At 50.0% G+C, this 17601-nt stretch overlaps 1 protein-coding gene across 2 annotated transcripts in view; it reads left to right on the top strand.

The window, feature by feature from the left end:
• ANKRD42 (ankyrin repeat domain 42) overlaps positions 1 to 17601 on the top strand; it is a 617667-nt gene that overhangs the window by 254031 nt on the left and 346035 nt on the right. For both annotated transcript variants that reach the window (XM_069639864.1, XM_069639863.1), the window contains one exon: positions 7447 to 7572. In XM_069639864.1, the coding sequence (XP_069495965.1) occupies positions 7447 to 7572 (126 nt within the window). The remainder of the gene's footprint in view (positions 1 to 7446; positions 7573 to 17601) is intronic.

Genomic DNA, 17601 nt, shown 5'->3' with positions numbered 1-17601 from the left:
TGGCTGCTCATGCTGTTGTATGTGTAGGGATGGTGGTGGCAGTTGCGATATGCCTGTGGAATGGCTCATGTGTGCGAGTTGTAATGACATGTGTGTTGGGGATTGTGATGACATGTCTGAGGTTTGCCAATGCCACTCATGTGCAACTGTCATGTGTGTATGTGTCCATTGTACAGTGCCCTGATGCCTGTGTTTTGTTTCTCCCTGTCTGCAGCGTCAACTGATGAAGAGGGCGGAGAAGGTGCTGTGGAGCACAGCGGCGGGGATCCCACCGCCAGCCGGAGACGCAAGGCCCAGCTCCCCTCCCGTGTTGTCATCTCGTCGGGGAGTGAGGAGTCCGGTGCCGCGTCCCAGGCCGCAGCTGCCGGGGGGAGGTCCAAGAGGCGGAGGTTGGAGTTGGACTCCTCGGCAGCAGAAGGGGCAGCTGGGACCCCACAGGGCCCAACAGGGGAAGATGGCACGGAGTCATCCAGGTTGGTGGGGGGTTTGGTGGAGGAGGAGGCTGTGCAAGCACCTGAGACGGGGTCTGGAGGTGGGGATCCCACTGGTGCTAGTGGTGCACTGCAGGACCAGGGACTAGAGGCAGCACAGGCCGCCGCGGAGGTGCCTGTGTGCAATCCTGTCCCCGATCCTGTCCCTGCATCATCTTGCACCAGCAGGGATGCCTACGTCCAGACCCGTTTTCAGGCAGGGGATGAGCTGACGTCAACTGGCCTTCCTCTGCCTGTGGACGTGGCTATCCAGGTCCGGGTTGAGCCTGTCCTGGCTGGTGTGGCGTTGCGTCGACGGGCCATGCGAGGTGACCTGCAGTCTTTTCATGGAGAGACTGCACGTCATCTCGAATGGCTCGTTGACCACGTCAGCCTGCTGGGACAGGTCACCCAGGCCGGATTCCTCCGTCTGGTGGGGCTTACTCCGACCCCCTCCTCAACTGGACCCCCTATGCGCCAGTCGTCCTCTGTGCCATCTTCCCACCCATCAGTCACCTGGGTGCCCTGTGGAGCTGCCTCTGACGGTGCGGCCAGGCTGGTGAAGGAGGCATCCCTGCCACAGTCGGGAGTCGGACGTCCAGCAGGGGTGGCCACATCTACGACTGCACCCCAGCCGGCGGAGGATGTGCAGGCAGCAGGTGGCAGTGCACGGGCAGAGGCAGAGCAGCAGCAGCAACATGGTGGGAGCCATGAAGGCTCGGGGCCTTCGACATCGGAGGGGCAGGCATCGGTCGGAGGGCAGGAGGACCCAGGACAGAGAGTGTCTTCCGTGTGGCAGCGGTTGGGCCACGCCATAGATGCGGAGCGGCGGCGGGCGGAAGAGGCGCGGCTCACAATGGTCAGGGCGGAGAACTCCATGCGGAGGGCCCTGAGGCGGGCCGAGTGCCTCGAGGCAATCCGCAGGGGGTTGGAGGAGGACACGCCGTCGTCCCTGCGGACCCTCGGGGCCATGGAACAGGACCGCCTCCGGGACATCGAACAGGAGTTCGATGATGCCCTGGCCCGGAACACCACGGAGTGAGCCGCTGGACTTGCCCGCCGCCTTTGTATATAGTTCTTTAGTTTTAGGTTTCCTTTGTTTGTTCTTATGATTTGGAGTCGACGGACACTGCTCCACTTTTTGTATATAGTTGCATTTTAGTTGGGGTTTTTTGTAGGTTTCCTTTGTTCAGTTGGGCTCATGGACCCTTGGAAGTTTTGTACATAGTTCTTCATTGGGTTGATTTTATTTTTCATTTGACTTTGGACAACATTTTTTTGGATTAGGATTTGGTGTTTTTATTTTTTTAAACGGACATGCAGTTTATCTTTTTTTCATTGCCATTGTAGTTTGTTTCACTTCTTTTGCATTCTTATTTTTTTTAGTACAATTTTGTTTTCATACTTCACTGTGTGGTATCATCTCATTGGTTTCATGCATGTCATGTTGGGTGTTTTCCCATTCAATTGCAACCATTGTGTGTGACGGACATGGGTTCATTAGCTTTATGAACATTGGGGGTGTAACATGTAATTTCCATTTCCATGTGGGTGAATGGGTTACTTGGTAGGGCTTTTTGGCTGTGGAGGCTGACCATAACGCACATGATTGGGGATTGTGAGGACCTGGTGGAGGCTGCCCATGGTGGCTGGGGGGTGGGGGTGGTGGGAGACATGAGTGGGGGCCTGGTGGAGGGTGCCCCTGCACTGCTGGGGGGTGGGGGTGGTGGGAGACATGACTGGGGGCCTGGTGGAGGGTGCCCCTGCACTGCTGGGGGGTGGGGTGGTGGGAGACATGAGTGGGGGCCTGGTGGAGGGTGCCCCTGGTGGCTGGGGGGTGGGGATAGTGGGAGACATGGGTGGGGGCCTGGTGGAGGGTGCCCCTGCACTGCTGGGGGGTGGGGGTGGTGGGAGACATGAGTGGGGGCCTGGTGGAGGGTGCCCCTGGTGGCTGGTGGGTGGGGGTGGTGGGAGACATGAGTGGGGGCCTGGTGGAGGCTGCCCCTGGTTGCTGGGGGGTGTGGGTGGTGGGAGACATGGGTGGGGGCCTGGTGGAGGGTGCCCCTGCACTGCTGGGGGGTGGGGGTGGTGGGAGACATGAGTGGGGGCCTGGTGGAGGTTGCCCCTGGTGGCTGGGGGGTGGGGGTGGTGGGAGACATGAGTGGGGGCCTGGTGGAGGCTGCCCCTGGTGGCTGGGGGGTGTGGGTGGTGGGAGACATGAGTGGGGGCCTGGTGGAGGCTGCCCCTGGTGGCTGGGGGTTGTGGGTGGTGGGAGACATGGGTGGGGGCCTGGTGGAGGGTGCCCCTGGATGCTGGGGGGTGGGGGTGCAGGGGGACATGAGTGGGGGCCTGGTGGAGGGTGTCCCTGCACTGCTGGAGGGTAGGGGTGGTGGGAGACATGGGTGGGGGCCTGGTGGAGGGTGCACCTGCACTGCTGGGGGGTGGGGGTGGTGGGAGACATGAGTGGGGGCCTGGTGGAGGGTACCCCTGCACTGCTGGGGGGTGGGGGTGGTGGGAGACATGGGTGGGGGCTTGGTGGAGGGTGCCCCTGCACTGCTGGGGGGTGTGGGTGGTGGGAGACATGGGTGAGGGCCTGGTGGAGGGTGCCCCTGGTGGCTGGGTGGTGGGGGTGGTGGGAGACATGAGTGGGGGCCTGGTGGAGGGTGCCTCTGGTGGCTGGGGGGTGGGGGTGGTAGGAGACATGAGTGGGGGCCTGGTGGAGGGTGCCCCTGCACTGCTGGGGGATGGGGGTGGTGGGAGACATGAGTGGGGGCCTGGTGGAGGGTGCCCCTGGTGGCTGGGGGTTGGGGGTGGTGGGAGACATGAGTGGGGGCCTGGTGGAGGGTGCCCCTGCACTGCTGGGGGGTGTGGGTGGTGGGAGACATGGGTGGGGGCCTGGTGGAGGGTGCCCCTGCACTGCTGGGGGGTGTGGGTGGTGGGAGACATGGGTGGGGGCCTGGTGGAGGGTGCCCCTGGTGGCTGGGTGGTGGGGGTGGTGGGAGACATGAGTGGGGGCCTGGTGGAGGGTGCCCCTGGTGGCTGGGGGGTGGGGGTGGTGGGAGACATGGGTGGGGGCCTGGTGGAGGGTGCCCCTGCACTGCTGGGGGGTGGGGGTGGTGGGAGACATGGGTGGGGGCCTGGTGGAGGGTGCCCCTGGTGGCTGGGGGGTGGGGGTGGTGGGAGACATGAGTGGGGGCCTGGTGGAGGGTGCCCCTGGTGGCTGGGGGGTGGGGGTGGTGGGAGACATGAGTGGGGGCCTGGTGGAGGGTGCCCCTGGTGGCTGGGGGGTGGGGGTGGTGGGAGACATGAGTGGGGGCCTGGTGGAGGGTGCCCCTGGTGGCTGGGGGGTGGGGGTGGTGGGAGACATGAGTGGGGGCCTGGTGGAGGGTGCCCCTGGTGGCTGGGGGGTGGGGGCGGTGGGAGACATGGGTGGGGGCCTGGTGGAGGGTGCCCCTGCACTGCTGGGGGGTGGGGGTGATAGGGGCCATGAGTGGGGGCCTGGTGGAGGGTGCCCCTGGATGCTGGGGCGGGGTGCAGGGGGGCATGAGTGGGGGCCTGGTGGAGGGTGCCCCTGGTGGCTGGGGGGTGGGGGTGGTGGGAGACATGAGTGGCGGCCTGGTGGAGGGTGCCCCTGCACTGCTGGGGGGTGGGGGTGGTGGGAGACATGAGTGGGGGCCTGGTGGAGGGTGCCCCTGCACTGCTGGGGGGTGGGCGTGGTGGGAGACATAAGTGGGGGCCTGGTGGAGGGTGCCCCTGGTGGCTGGGGGGTGGGGGTGGTGGGAGACATGAGTGGGGGCCTGGTGGAGGCTGCCCCTGGTGGCTGGGGGGTGTGGGTGGTGGGGGCCTGGTGGAGAGTGCCCCTGCACTGCTGGGGGGTGGGGGTGATAGGGGCCATGAGTGGGGGCCTGGTGGAGGGTGCCCCTTGATGCTGGGGGGTGGGGGTGCAGGGGGACATGATTGGGGGCCTGGTGGAGGGTGCCCCTGCACTGCTGGGGGTGGGGGTGGTGGGAGACATGAGTGGGGGCCTGGTGGAGGGTGCCCCTGCACTGCTGGGGGGTGGGGGTCGTGGGAGACATGAGTGGGTGCCTGGTGGAGGCTGCCCCTGCACTGCTGGGGGGTGGGGGTGGTGGGAGACATGCATTGTTGATCAGTAGTGCAAGGTGACATGTGGGTTGGCTGGGGGGCATGCCCATGGTGGATGGGCTGCCTGCGGGACATGAGCAGGGGTGCAGGGTAGTCCCCCGTGGTGTGGGCTGCCTGCAGGGGCCGTGGAGGTTGTGGAGCGTACACCTGGGAGGACCCACACGGCCAATTCACGTGTAGTACTCCCCAGAACCCCTGAAATACACATACCCTGCTGAAATCGCGTGTGGAACTTCCCGCGCACCCCTGAAATACACGTACCCTGCTGAAATCGCGTGTGGAACTTCCCGCGCACCCCTGGAATACACGTACCCTGCTGAAATCGCGTGTGGAACTTCCCGCGCACCCATGGAATACACGTACCCTGCTCGCACTGGGCCAATCGCGTGTGGAACTTCCCGCACACCCCTGAAATACACGTACCCTGCTGGAATCGCGTGCGGAACTTCCCGCGCACCCCTGGAATACACGTACCCTGCTGAAATCGCGTGTGGAACTTCCTGCGCACCCCTGGAATACACGTACCCTGCTGAAATCGCGTGTGGAACTTCCCGCGCACCCATGGAATACACGTACCCTGCTCGCACTGGCCCAATCGCGTGTGGAACTTCCCGCGCACCCCTGGAATACACGTACCCTGCTGAAATCACGTGTGGTACTTCCCGCGCACCCATGGAATACACGTACCCTGCTCGCACTGGCCCAATCGCGTGTGGAACTTCCCGCGCACCCCTGGAATACACGTACCCTGCTGAAATCACGTGTGGTACTTCCCGCGCACCCATGGAATACACGTACCCTGCTCGCACTGGCCCAATCGCGTGTGGAACTTCCCGCGCACCCCTGAAATTCACGTACCCTGCTGTAATCGCGTGTGGAACTTCCCGCGCACCCCTGGAATACACGTACCCTGCTGAAATCGTGTGTGGAACTTCCCGCGCACCCATGGAATACACGTACCCTGCTTGCACGGGGCCAAACGCGTGTGGAACTTCCCGCGCACCCCTGAAATACACGTTCCCCGCTTGGCGTTTGCTGTTTGCCAGCCCGGTGAACTGGTCCAGGGTTAGCGCATCCCTTTGCGATGATTTAGCGATTTTGATGGCTTTTCCTTGCGCGAGGGCGTTCTTGGGGGCGTTACTGGCGCTGCTGCAGGGTCGCTGCGATTCTCTGCGCCACGGCTGGTTTGGGATCCTAAAATCCATGAATACGCTGTGCGCGGAAATCGGTTTTAGCGCACGTGCCTGGCGCAGACAATCGCACGCGGACACTCTGCGCCAGCCGCTTGCGACACTTTTCTGCGAAATTCTATGAATTACCCTGATAGTTTTCTGTTGTAGTCGGTCTTTGAGTCATCTGTTGATCCCTCAGCCGTGACAGCAATATATGGGGTTGGGGGGGTTGAAAAATAAGGGAATACAAGTATTTCAATTGATGGGTCCATAAATCACATTGATTTAGCCCATCCTGGCACCTTCCGTACCAGTATCCTATATCGTTCCTAAGAACCATTTACAGTTAGCTTCACCCATCCTGTTGGATTGAATAAAAGTTTTTAATGTCAGTGACAAGTCCTGTATATTCTATTGATTCTGATCAACAAAGGCCTGGGAGCCGCTCTAACAAAAACGCAGATGGACAAATAACATGTTCTATGGGTAGGTTCCCACCCAGAAGGGTCTAGATCCACGTTTAAGATCAATGTACCTTTCATATAAGAGAAATATCAATGTGTATGTATGTCTAGTCCCACACCCAGGCCAGTCCAGCACTGAAATGCTAGGCAACTCTCCTCTGAACAAGAGTAACAACGGCAAACCCAGATGCATGTTTCAGCATTGGTGGACCTCATCAGTGAGGTGAAGCTGTGCCTCTCGAACTACAGTGAGCAAAGTATCCACGTCAGAACTACCCTTGGCTACCTAGGGTGAAACCCCACGTTTTTGTAACATTTCAACAAAGGTCTGGGAGCCCATCTACTGAGAATAAACACAGCCAAATAACCTGTTCTCTATGTAGGTTCCCACTCGGAAGGGTCTACGGTCACGTTGTATCTCACTGCACCCTTCGTAGGAGAAATATCCATTTACACATCCGTCTGAGTCCAGCACTGAAATTCTAGGCAATTCTTCTCTGAACAAGAGTTGTATCAGCAACCCCAGACATGTATTTCAGCCTGAGTGGAAGAAATTCCATAGACCGGTATTTGACACATGTTCGTTCAAAGTAGATGGGCTCCCACACTATTGTTCTATTGATTATTAGTCATAGGAGCCTGTCAGTCTCATGATGTTATTGTCACCCTCCTAAATATAAGGAATACCAATGTTTTTAAAATGCCACCAATCAGCCTTTTTTAAGGTTAAATGTTGTTTTCATGATGGAATAAATGTTAAACATAAGCCAGGCAGGGTGTGATACCTTGCTCACAGCGTTAGTTTTCTATCCTGAGTATCGTCTTTAGAATGATATGATATGATTTGATGTGGCATTTATAACGCGCCTGTACACAAGTGTGTCTTGTACAAGTCACTGATTATCTAAGATAAGACAAGAGGTATGTTAACTTTTTCTTACCTGTTCTATGTATCAGCACAGGATGCCAGGCATGCTTCGTGACTCTTTCATCACTGCAGTGCTGCTCACCACCTTTTTTATATTTTTTGTAGAATTACAACTCTTTTCACCCTGCCACTGCTAGATATCTTAACACAAAACCTCACTCTGTTTTGGAAGGAGTGTTGAAGTAACCTTTGAGTTCACATGTGACCATATGCACTCATTTTTATTGTACCGTTTTACTGAAAGCTTACTATATGTCATTCCATTTTAGATCTAGTATTTCCTGCTCATGTTGCTGCCTATCGAGGAGATCTTGTGACACTTCGACGATTAGTAGAGAGTGGAATAATTACCATAAATGAGCGGGATGACAAAGGAACTACTCCAATGCATAAAGGTTAGTAATGTAATTTGTTGTGATCTTTTTGTTATTATTCCTCCCTGAAGAAATTACATAGCACTTACTTTACAATGGATCGACAGAAAGGGTTGTATTAACATTTAAACAATTATTAAATGTGTGAAAGTCTGTTCAAATATAAAGAATAAATGTGGGTGAGTCATCTCTCCTCCCCATGTTAGAAAGCATGGAGGAAGACTGTCCCCGTCGGCAGGATGACACACTCTGGATCAGTTTCTTAACACAAAGGCAGTTCAAAATGTGGGTTGAGACCCGCTTGGCCTTCCACATTAAAGTCTCTCTTTCCAGCTTTCAAAACACAGTTCAACCATAAGTTCACGCCAGTCCCCCTCTGTTGGGCTCAGACCTCTTAAAGCAAAAGTTCAAGTCGGTCCCCCTTAGTTGGGCTCAGACCTTTCAAAACAAAAATTTCAACAACACTTGCAGGGGCTCCCTTCCCCAAGCTTAATTCACATCCTTTAGGGGTTCCCTTCCCCTAACTTATTACACTTCTGGTCGAGCTCCGACCGTTTCCTGATGTCAAAGACATTCGAATGTGCGTGGCTTTCTTTATAGACCTCCGCAGGACCACTTCGACTTAACACAGTTTGATACTCATGTATTGTTTTCCCCAGTGCTTCTTGGTGTGGGTAGTTTTTGTCATAGGCATCAAAGTTCAACGTTCACCTTTTTACTCTCCCCTTCTCTTTGGGTTAATTCTGATCACTTTGCTTTACAGTTCATTCACTTTATCGCTACAAACATTTCACCTTTCACAGTGACTTTCAAGTGAGCCATTTCCTTTCTCCGGACCTCTCTGTTATTCAGTATTGCTGGTTCCACAGCTATCCTTACTTCAAAGTTCATTCACATGTCTGCCTTTCTTTGTGTCTCATCCACATGCATGCAGTCTTCAACTGTGCGATATAATGTTGCACTTCACTCTTCCCTTAACACACACCAATCTTTGATGTTGCTTGTCAACTCACCAGGTGTGTGTGTGTGTTTCTTTCTTGTCTTTACAATTTTTCAATTCACGAGTCAAGGTTAGTACCACAGGCCTGGCCTTGCCTCCCCAACTCTGCCGTTAACCCGGGAGGGTTGTCCTTGAAACACCATGCAGCCTTCTTGTGTGGGGTACGGCCTTCTCCATTTGTCTTTCGCTGCCTTTTGTAGGCAACAACCTCCTGCAGAGAACTCCTGTGGTCCTCGACTCGATGCTCTTGTCCCTTGGTCTGTTGCTGTGCTCCGCTAGGCTCGCCTTCGCCCCAGAAGTTCTGGTCTTACTCATGTTCCTCCGTGCTAAGTGTGTCTCTATGTTCTGCCTTTTATCCGTCTGAGGAGAGCTAATTGGTATCAGATGTACGCACTTTGCCTGACCCAATTAGCGGGACATGTCCAATGCTATATGTAAGGGTTAGCCTCTTTAGTCTCAGTCACCCTCTTCCTCGGCCCAGTGTTTGTGTAAAAAAAGGAGGGGGGGTTGGAACATCAGTGAATCCTGTTTAATAGGATTAGTTAGGTATATGGGAAAAGGGAATACCCCATCTCTCCATTGGTCGCCTCACCCCCACTCACCGAAGAACCTTCACCCAGATAATCGTCCTGCACTGGTCCACCTGAGAGAGAAATTCTGGGGACTAGTAGGTGAGATGCCCTTTTGGTTTCTCACACAGCCCACTTTGGAACCTAAATGAGTGATCGCCCACCCATAACACCCAACAAATCCCTGTGGAATACGGAGGAAAAATAAGACTCCCTAGGCCGTCCGACAATATGGCCACTCTAGGTGACCATTTGTTTTGAACATATCACTTATACAAACATATAGAGTAAAAATCTACAACATAGAAATAAGAAAAATGGTCACAAAAAGGATATGACTCTTGCGCACCAGCAAGTTTTCAGTAACTGCACATATACCAGTGGGTTGGACACATCTAGGACCACACACATGTGGAGACCACACCTCCCCAGCCCTACACGGCTCCAAAGCAAATAGGATACAGAATACCCTAAAACACCCCCCGCGCATGCACATAGTTGCTGCACCAGCCACCATGGCAACCGAATGGACGCCCAACCGGCTATCCTTTCCCCATACTGAAGACTGCAACTAACATATCCTTAACAATAAGTGGGGTTACAGGCAACCATCTTCTGTATATACGAAACACCCACATGAGCAAATTAGGCTATGAGATAATAATGTGGACCATAATTTAGGCAGCACTACAAAAGCACATGCACGATAGTAAAGCATCACACTGCGGCCAACGGCACAGGCGCGAAGCTCAGATAACTACTCAGTTGCCATGGCAACCGCTGCACAACAGGGGACGCGCTGATCCGCTTCAGACTACGAGATGGCTATCTACACACCGGTAAAAACCCCAATCCTAAATGCTCGTAATATCCATGACGTTCAGGCCAAAGAACAGCCACTGACCTCTCACTCGCACAATCTCTCCCACAGAACTACTGAGACCACAATCAAATACTAGCCAGCCCTCAAATCCAAAAATCGCTGTATAGGACCACGTGCTACGCACTGAGGTAATCTCATGGTAGTCCTTTTGTAGGTATTTGTTCCACACCATTACTACATCACAAAATTAACTATGCAAAATACTGACTGAGGTTGTCTTCCACCGCTCCCCCACCCTTCTTGTCTCCCCAGCGTCAAGCTCTACAGAGTACCACCACCCCCTCAACACCATTCAATGGTGTCATAAAGCTGTCTCAGAACAGCGGTCTACGCTCTGATTCTGACCTGCTCTATGTAAGGGACGGTCTCAAAGGTCAGTGTGTATTAGGGGCACACTTCACCAGCCATCTAGTCTGGTTTTTAGCTTTAGGTTTTTACACCCATAATAGGATGACTACTAAGGCTGTACACCACACTTGCGTACTACCCCATCCTTTTCTAATAACCGGGATACCCAATCGGTCCAGATGAAGGCAGAACCACACTTCGCTCTGCCGAAACGTCACTGGACAAGGAAAAACCACACCAGCTCTAGCTCCGGACCACAATTTCAGCTAATTAGTAGAGACTTCGATCCAGGATTGGTTATTTTGAAAATTATAGCAAAATACAAAAAAGGAAATGCAAAATGATTAACTATATACTATTTGAGCAACAGGACACACATGATGATATATACACACTGCTACAATGAGTGAAAAGAAGCCCCATGCCTGGTTGCCAAAAAAGCACTGCAGGATAAGCACTGTGAATTTTTTTGACCATTGTTCTTCTTGATGTCTTTATTGTTTTTGTTGTGAAAAGCCTAAATTAGGAGGCAAAAACAGTAGCTCAAAATCAAGAATGTGGTTATGCAGTACTTTGTCGGATTTGTCTTACATGTAAATGTCAATGTACCATGAAGAATAGCAAGGTATTATTCGTAATAACCTTTCCAGCACTCCGAATTCAGTTACATGTTGATTTCTCACCACATATATGTCCATGTAATTGTCTTTTCCCCTAAAAATACAGCACCTTGAGACATGATCACGGTACTGTTCTAAAAATGTTATAAAAGAAATAAAACGGGGCGATTTTAAAATGCCCAAAAATAGAAAAGGGTAAACTGTCAGAAATTCTTATGTACCAATATGAATGTCTAGACTAATAGTATTTGCAGGTTAGGAGGGAAACACCTCACACTAACGAATATAATAACATGCAGGATTGATGTATGTTGGTTTTGAAAGTGTTAGGACACCTTTAGTTATAGTACCGTTATGGAGGCCGCCTGATTCAGCCATGGTACCATCCAGGCAGCAGGGGATTTGTCTACCCTGCAGAAATTCCTTCTTGTGGGGAATCACCGTCCCTGCCACTGAAGCTGTAGTTGCGAGCACTTAGTTAATTTGTACTTGTGATCATGATCCCATCTGCGGATCATGGATGCGTGCATTTCATGACTGAAAATCAAAGCACAGTTGCGGTGTAAGCCTTGTGTTCTGTGAATCTGGTGCATAAAGGCAATGAGGAAGGTGATTGCTGGATGCCTGCATCACCACCGACAATGCGACTGACCGGGAGATGCAGCCAGCCATAAAACAAGGGCAGAAGTTAAGGTCCTGTTTATTCGTCTCTGCCTGTCCTTTATTCCACCTACGGACAGGCACCATGGCTGCACCTAGATGCGAACTTGATGTCTCCCCCAGTGCTGCTTCGATGACCCTGGTCCCTGCTAATATGGCCGCCGCCATTACGGAGCGTCCATCATGCTCCCAGACTGCCCAGGCCACTGAGGAAGACGATTGGCTTATGCCTGCATTATCACCGACGATGCGACCGAGCCGGCTATAAGACAAGGGGCCTCATAACGAGTTGGGCGGTATCCCGGCAGTATTACGTCCGGGTTACCCCCACACGCTAATAGCATTACTGCCAACTGATCTGGTACTATTAGCGCCGGGTCAAGGGTTGGGCAGTAACTGTAATTCCCCATTTCTCATTGGGTCTAATGGGGAATTTTTGGTGCAATTGCGCACGAAAATGGGATTTTTTTCGGCGCGTTTACCCTCCGCTCTGAGCTGGCGGTAAACACGCCAGACCCATTTTTGGGCAGACCCTTAAATGCGGCGGTAATACCGCTCAATTTAAGGGCTACCGCCCATCTCGTGATGAGTCTCAAGGCCAGAAGTTAAGGCCCTGTTTATTCATCTCTGCCTCACTTGAGCACCCAGCAGCACAAACATCCACTTATTCGGGGCAGAAGATATATTGTGCCGACTCTACAACCTTTGTGGCTCCCCTACCCAGCATGGGTGATATCCTTCCCCACCATCCTAAGGCTGCTCCTATATTCTGCATCTGCATGAAATGTTCTGGCCTATACTGGCGTCTGCCGCTTTCTTATACTCTACCGTTTAAATTGACCAACAGCCATGAGATACAGTTTGCAACACAAACTGTACCCCGTAACTGATCCCTTTTGGAGCCTGTGCTACTCTGAATTAGGCTAGCTCTCCCCCTCATACACCTACCTGCACGTCTGAAGTGTAGCTTGAAGTGTAAGCCTGTCTGTGTACACACACCTATCATCCACTCCTCACATCTTGATGTAATCAGTATCCTGCATTTAATGTATCCTGCAACCAACCGATTGTGACTCTGGCAGTACCTTGCGGCCAATGCATTCTTCGGCTTTGACAGACAGTGCATATACCATTATCCTGACCTATGCATCTGTATACCTGATGTAACTCCCTGTTTTACGAGGCGCGGCTTTGCCAGAATATGCATGTACCTTTTGACCTATCTTTCTGTATACCTGATGTAGCTCCCTGTACCATGAGGCGCGGCTTTGCCAGACTATGCATATACCTTGTCTTGACCTATCTTTCTGTATACCTGATGTAGCTCCCCGTACCATGAGGCGCAGCTCTGCCAGAATATGCATATACCTCTATCTTGACCTATGTTTCCGTGTACCTGATGTAGCTCCCTGTACCATGAGGCGCGGCTTTGCCAGACTATGCATATACCTTGTCTTGACCTATGCTCTGTATTCCTGATGTAGCTCCCCGTACCATGAGGTGCAGCTCTGCCAGTATATGCATATACCTCTATATTGACCTATGTTTCTGTGTACCTGATGTAGCTCCCTGTACCACGAGGCGCAGCTTTGCCAGTTTATGCTTTTTAAGAAACATCTGTATGATGTGACATGCATTCAGGATCTTGCACCCCTAAGTATGTCACCTTGCACTTCACTGTAACTAGCGCCCTGATGTCTAAGGGTTTGGCGTGCTGCTGTAAATGCATAAATAAAATAAATAAATACATCATCTCTAGGGCTGTGTGAGTGGCATAAAAAATGGATCGGGAATGGAAGAGAGGTTCTTTGGGACTCTCCATATTTCTGCTGCCTGGTTGACACTAGGGAAAGCGTGTTTTATCCTGGGTGTCTCATGTTCATATCGTGACCTCATAAATGGTGCTTCATCATATGTGTTCCTGTTTAAGTTAATAATGTTGATTTGTTTCCTTAATGTATCCTAACTATTTCTTCCATTTACGAAGCCGTACTGAATCTTCTGTATAAACGCATGCATACTAGTTTTCACACTCAATACAAAGATCTAATTTAAGAATCACACACCTACATTACCAGAGTTCTTATGAGTTAGGCAGATTTTGTGTGTGGAATACCTCTGCTGGCAGTTACCTCCTCTTCTAATGGTATTTCACAAAATCTGCCCAAATCGTAGCTTTTCACTGGCAGAGGTGGTGTTTCTATACTATAGACCTCATCACAAGTTGGGCGGTATCGGGGCTATTAGCGTTACCGCCAAACCTCCTGCGCTATTAGCGCTGGATCACAGGTTTGGTGGAACAGTAAGTCCCCATTCCCCATTGGGCCCATTCGGGAATTCGCCATTCCCCATTGGGGCCCAATGGGGATTTTTGGCGCTACTCCCCCCGGTGGTATTAGCGTGCGGTAATAGTGCACAGTAATAGCACAGAAAATTGGCAACATTGCTGCAGATTTGCCCCCAGCTCAGAGTTTGGGGTCAATCCTGCCAAACCCATGATTTGGCGGACCCTTAAATGCAGCGGTAATAGTGTTACCGCCGCATTTAAGGGTTACTGCCCAACTCGTGATAAGGCCCTATATCTTTAGCCATTCCAGAAATACCACCGCTGCCAGTGCTAAACTCAAGACAATTTTGCAATTTATTTTTTGTTTCTACTATTCGCAACTTGAATTTTAAAGCGGAAAAGGATAACATACAGCAGTGATTCAAAGCACTATCGTGCACTTTTGTTCATGAAGAAAAGGGTCAGTACTGATCCTTTATTGTATTGCAGTGGTAAACTGGTGAGTGAGGGTGCATCAGACATGCCCTACCTTGCCCCCGCCCCCCTTTACAATGGCCAATAGTAAACACACTTTGGAATGTGTACCTCCACCTCTGCAGTGGAGTGAAAAAAGGCAGACTTTCAGCTAAATGTCTGCTTGGAAAACCACCGGCACTATTCCCATGGAATGCAATAGCATTATTTCCCACAACTCTGAATTTGGCAGACAGTATGTTTTGGGGTATTCCGCGAATACTGCTGGATTATCATTACCACCAAGCTCGTAGTGACCCCCAAAGTAAAGCGAATTGGCAGGTGTTGATCTTTTTCTAGGATGGCATTTATCATTCATATCAGCATTGTGAATAACTAAATGAGTGGTCCAATTCAATAAGGAATCCACCTGCCAGCACATAATGCAGAGATTAGAGCTCAACTCGTTGAGCTAACTTTCCAACATCTTGCCTGGTTTCGTTTCGAGGACAGTGCACTAGATGTCCTATATTTGAATTGGCAAGTCAATGGTCTGAGCTTCTTGCTGCGTATTGTGATGTAGCTCAATCTTCCAGAAAGAATAGTGCAAGTCCAACTCAAGTGACTTCTTCCATCAGTATAAACCTGCATAATATTTTTCAAATCTAGCCATATTTTTCAATTAAAAATGTCCCTGAATCATCAGCGATAGAACATACTTTGGGGGAAACGCCATTGTGTCTGTGTTTTCCCCATGTTGCCAGTTTGCAGACAGTTTGGTCCCGGTTTTGGTTAGATATTCCAAAAATGACAAGGTTTATACAAATTAGGGAATTTTGGTTTAAATTTATGTATCAGTGGCTTTATCCCCCCGAACGATTACATTTCTACGTAGGTTCTGGCCTCTTGTTGGAGGGATTTTGGGGGGAAAGGGGATTGGCTGCACGTATGGTGGTCGTGTCCTAAGTTGGCTCAATTCTGGGAGGAGGTGCAGGCAAATTTGAAGGCTATGTTTGCTTTCAGGAAAGAGGGACCTCTTGGAGAAAGTCTTTTAGGCTTGGCACCACAAGATAATGAACAGTGGCTGAAATACAAGAGGAAAGCATTCTATATTCTTCAGTTTGACGCATTGTTAGTAGAAGCTCAGAAATGGAAATCTACGGATCCTCCACATATAAAAGACTGGTATTATAAGATGTGGAACTTTGTATCTCTGGAGTGGATTACATACACAAACCTAGAGGAGCAAGCCAACTTTTCAACGAATGGGCAATGATCTTGAACTTTCTACATGGGGACTTTATGGAACAGTACTGCCCACAAAATGTGCAAATAATGTGCATCCTTTGAATTCAATGACAGCCTTGATATTCAGTGTACATGGGAGGGTGGGATGGCCAAAGGGGCAGGGGGAGTGGATGGTGAGGGAGTTTAGGGGAAGTTAGGGAATGGTTTTGGGTTGTTTTTATTTTTGATTTGTATTATGACTACTTGAAAATCCAATAAACAAATATTTTTTTTAAAAAGAGCATTGTTCCTCCTGTGTGTGCCCACTCCCCCCTCCCTTTGTCCCGGTTGCTTCCTTGTTTGTTGGCCATCCATCACTCCCACAGCACTCCCATTGGTTGGCGGGCCCTTTATTTATTTATTTGTATTTAATATGCACATAAAAATTACAGTCTTACATATAAAGCACATAAAATCGCAAGGTATTTCCCAGAAAATTCTAAAATAAAAACACACATCTTCAATCACAGGTTAAAATATCACTGTAAAAACATCAATACGCCATTTGATAATTCTGTTGAAATCTCTAAGATCATCACATAAAACTTCATCATGTAAAATATTAAGTTCATATAATTTCCGGCCATAAGACTCGACCAGATTTCAGACATATTGCACGTATACGTATTGTTATTGTACTTCATTAAGAATTTCCTGTGTATTTCATCAAGGCTTTCACATTCATGTATTATGTGATACGCTGTTTCCAATGTATTTACCCCGCATATTCTACAATATCTAGCATCTTTATGAATAGCATTTTTCGCACCTAAAATTACCAGTATGTTACAGATGTTAAATTTAAACTTTAAATACCAACGAATCGTATTGCACTCTGGAAATGCATACTGATAGCTGGGTTTGCCTTCCCTGGAAGTCAATTGGTTTAAGAAAGAACAGCTGTTTACTTTTTCACCCAGGTTTACTATCATCTGCTCGTAGTCTATTTCACAGATTAGTTTTTTTAATTTCTGCTTAATCTGTGCGATAGAGATCAGCAACCAGCTATCATTGTCATTTTTTTGTCCACTTATCATATGCCTTTCTCCGCCTATTTATGGTAACAAAATTCATTTTGATGGTTGAACACCCATATTGTTCCATGACCTTTACCACAAAAGTGCCATTAGCAAGTCTATTCAATTTCACATATAACATGGCCACCATCAATTCAATACGACTATTCACACTTATCAGTCCACATTCCAGCAATATGTATTCATTTGAAAGGTTTTTTGGCATCCTCAACAGTATCCTCAGCACTTTGGCTTCAAATGCTTTCAACTTTTTCTTAAAACTGCTTCCCCAAATTTCTGCACCATATAGTAAACAGGATACAATTTTGGCGGAATATAGTGTGACAACAGTGTTCGCAGAGAAGTTTCCTTGGTTACCGATAAATTTGCTTAGCGCCATGGTGGCTATCGTACATTTGCGCTTTGTTACATACCCATGTTTTTTTCCAGCTAAGCTTATTATCTATGACCACGCCCAGATATTTATATTCGTTCACAACCAAAAGAAAGTTGTCGCTTTTCTATCGTCCATTTTGTCTTTTGGTTTCTAGTAAAATGCTTGGAGTCAAACTTCATTACTTTTGTTTTCTCAATATTAACCAAATCTTTCTCTTTTGCAAACTTTACCAGTTCATCTAATTTTACTTGAAGCCCCTTAGGTGTATAGTCAATCAAGACAAGGTCATCGGCGTAGCCTAGCCAACCAAATGTAACTGTGCCTATCTTGATATCAAATATCTGACTATTACTGACCTCATTTAAAAAATCTGCCAGGTACAGGTTGAATAAGATGGCCGCTAATGTGCAACCCTATTTAACTCCTCGTATGGTGGGTATGGTTTCTGATAGTCTTCCTTCTAAATCAAGACGAACTCGAACCGACGTATCAGTATAGAGCAGTTGTATCATATACAATAGCCCAGGTGG

The sequence above is a fragment of the Ambystoma mexicanum genome, chromosome 7q (assembly GCF_040938575.1).
Source record: "Ambystoma mexicanum isolate Mex_15411 chromosome 7q, UKY_AmexF1_1, whole genome shotgun sequence".
Classification (NCBI taxonomy): Eukaryota; Metazoa; Chordata; class Amphibia; order Caudata; family Ambystomatidae; genus Ambystoma; species Ambystoma mexicanum.
Note: the sequence above shows the minus strand (reverse complement) of the source record. Positions and strands in the feature narration are given on the sequence as shown.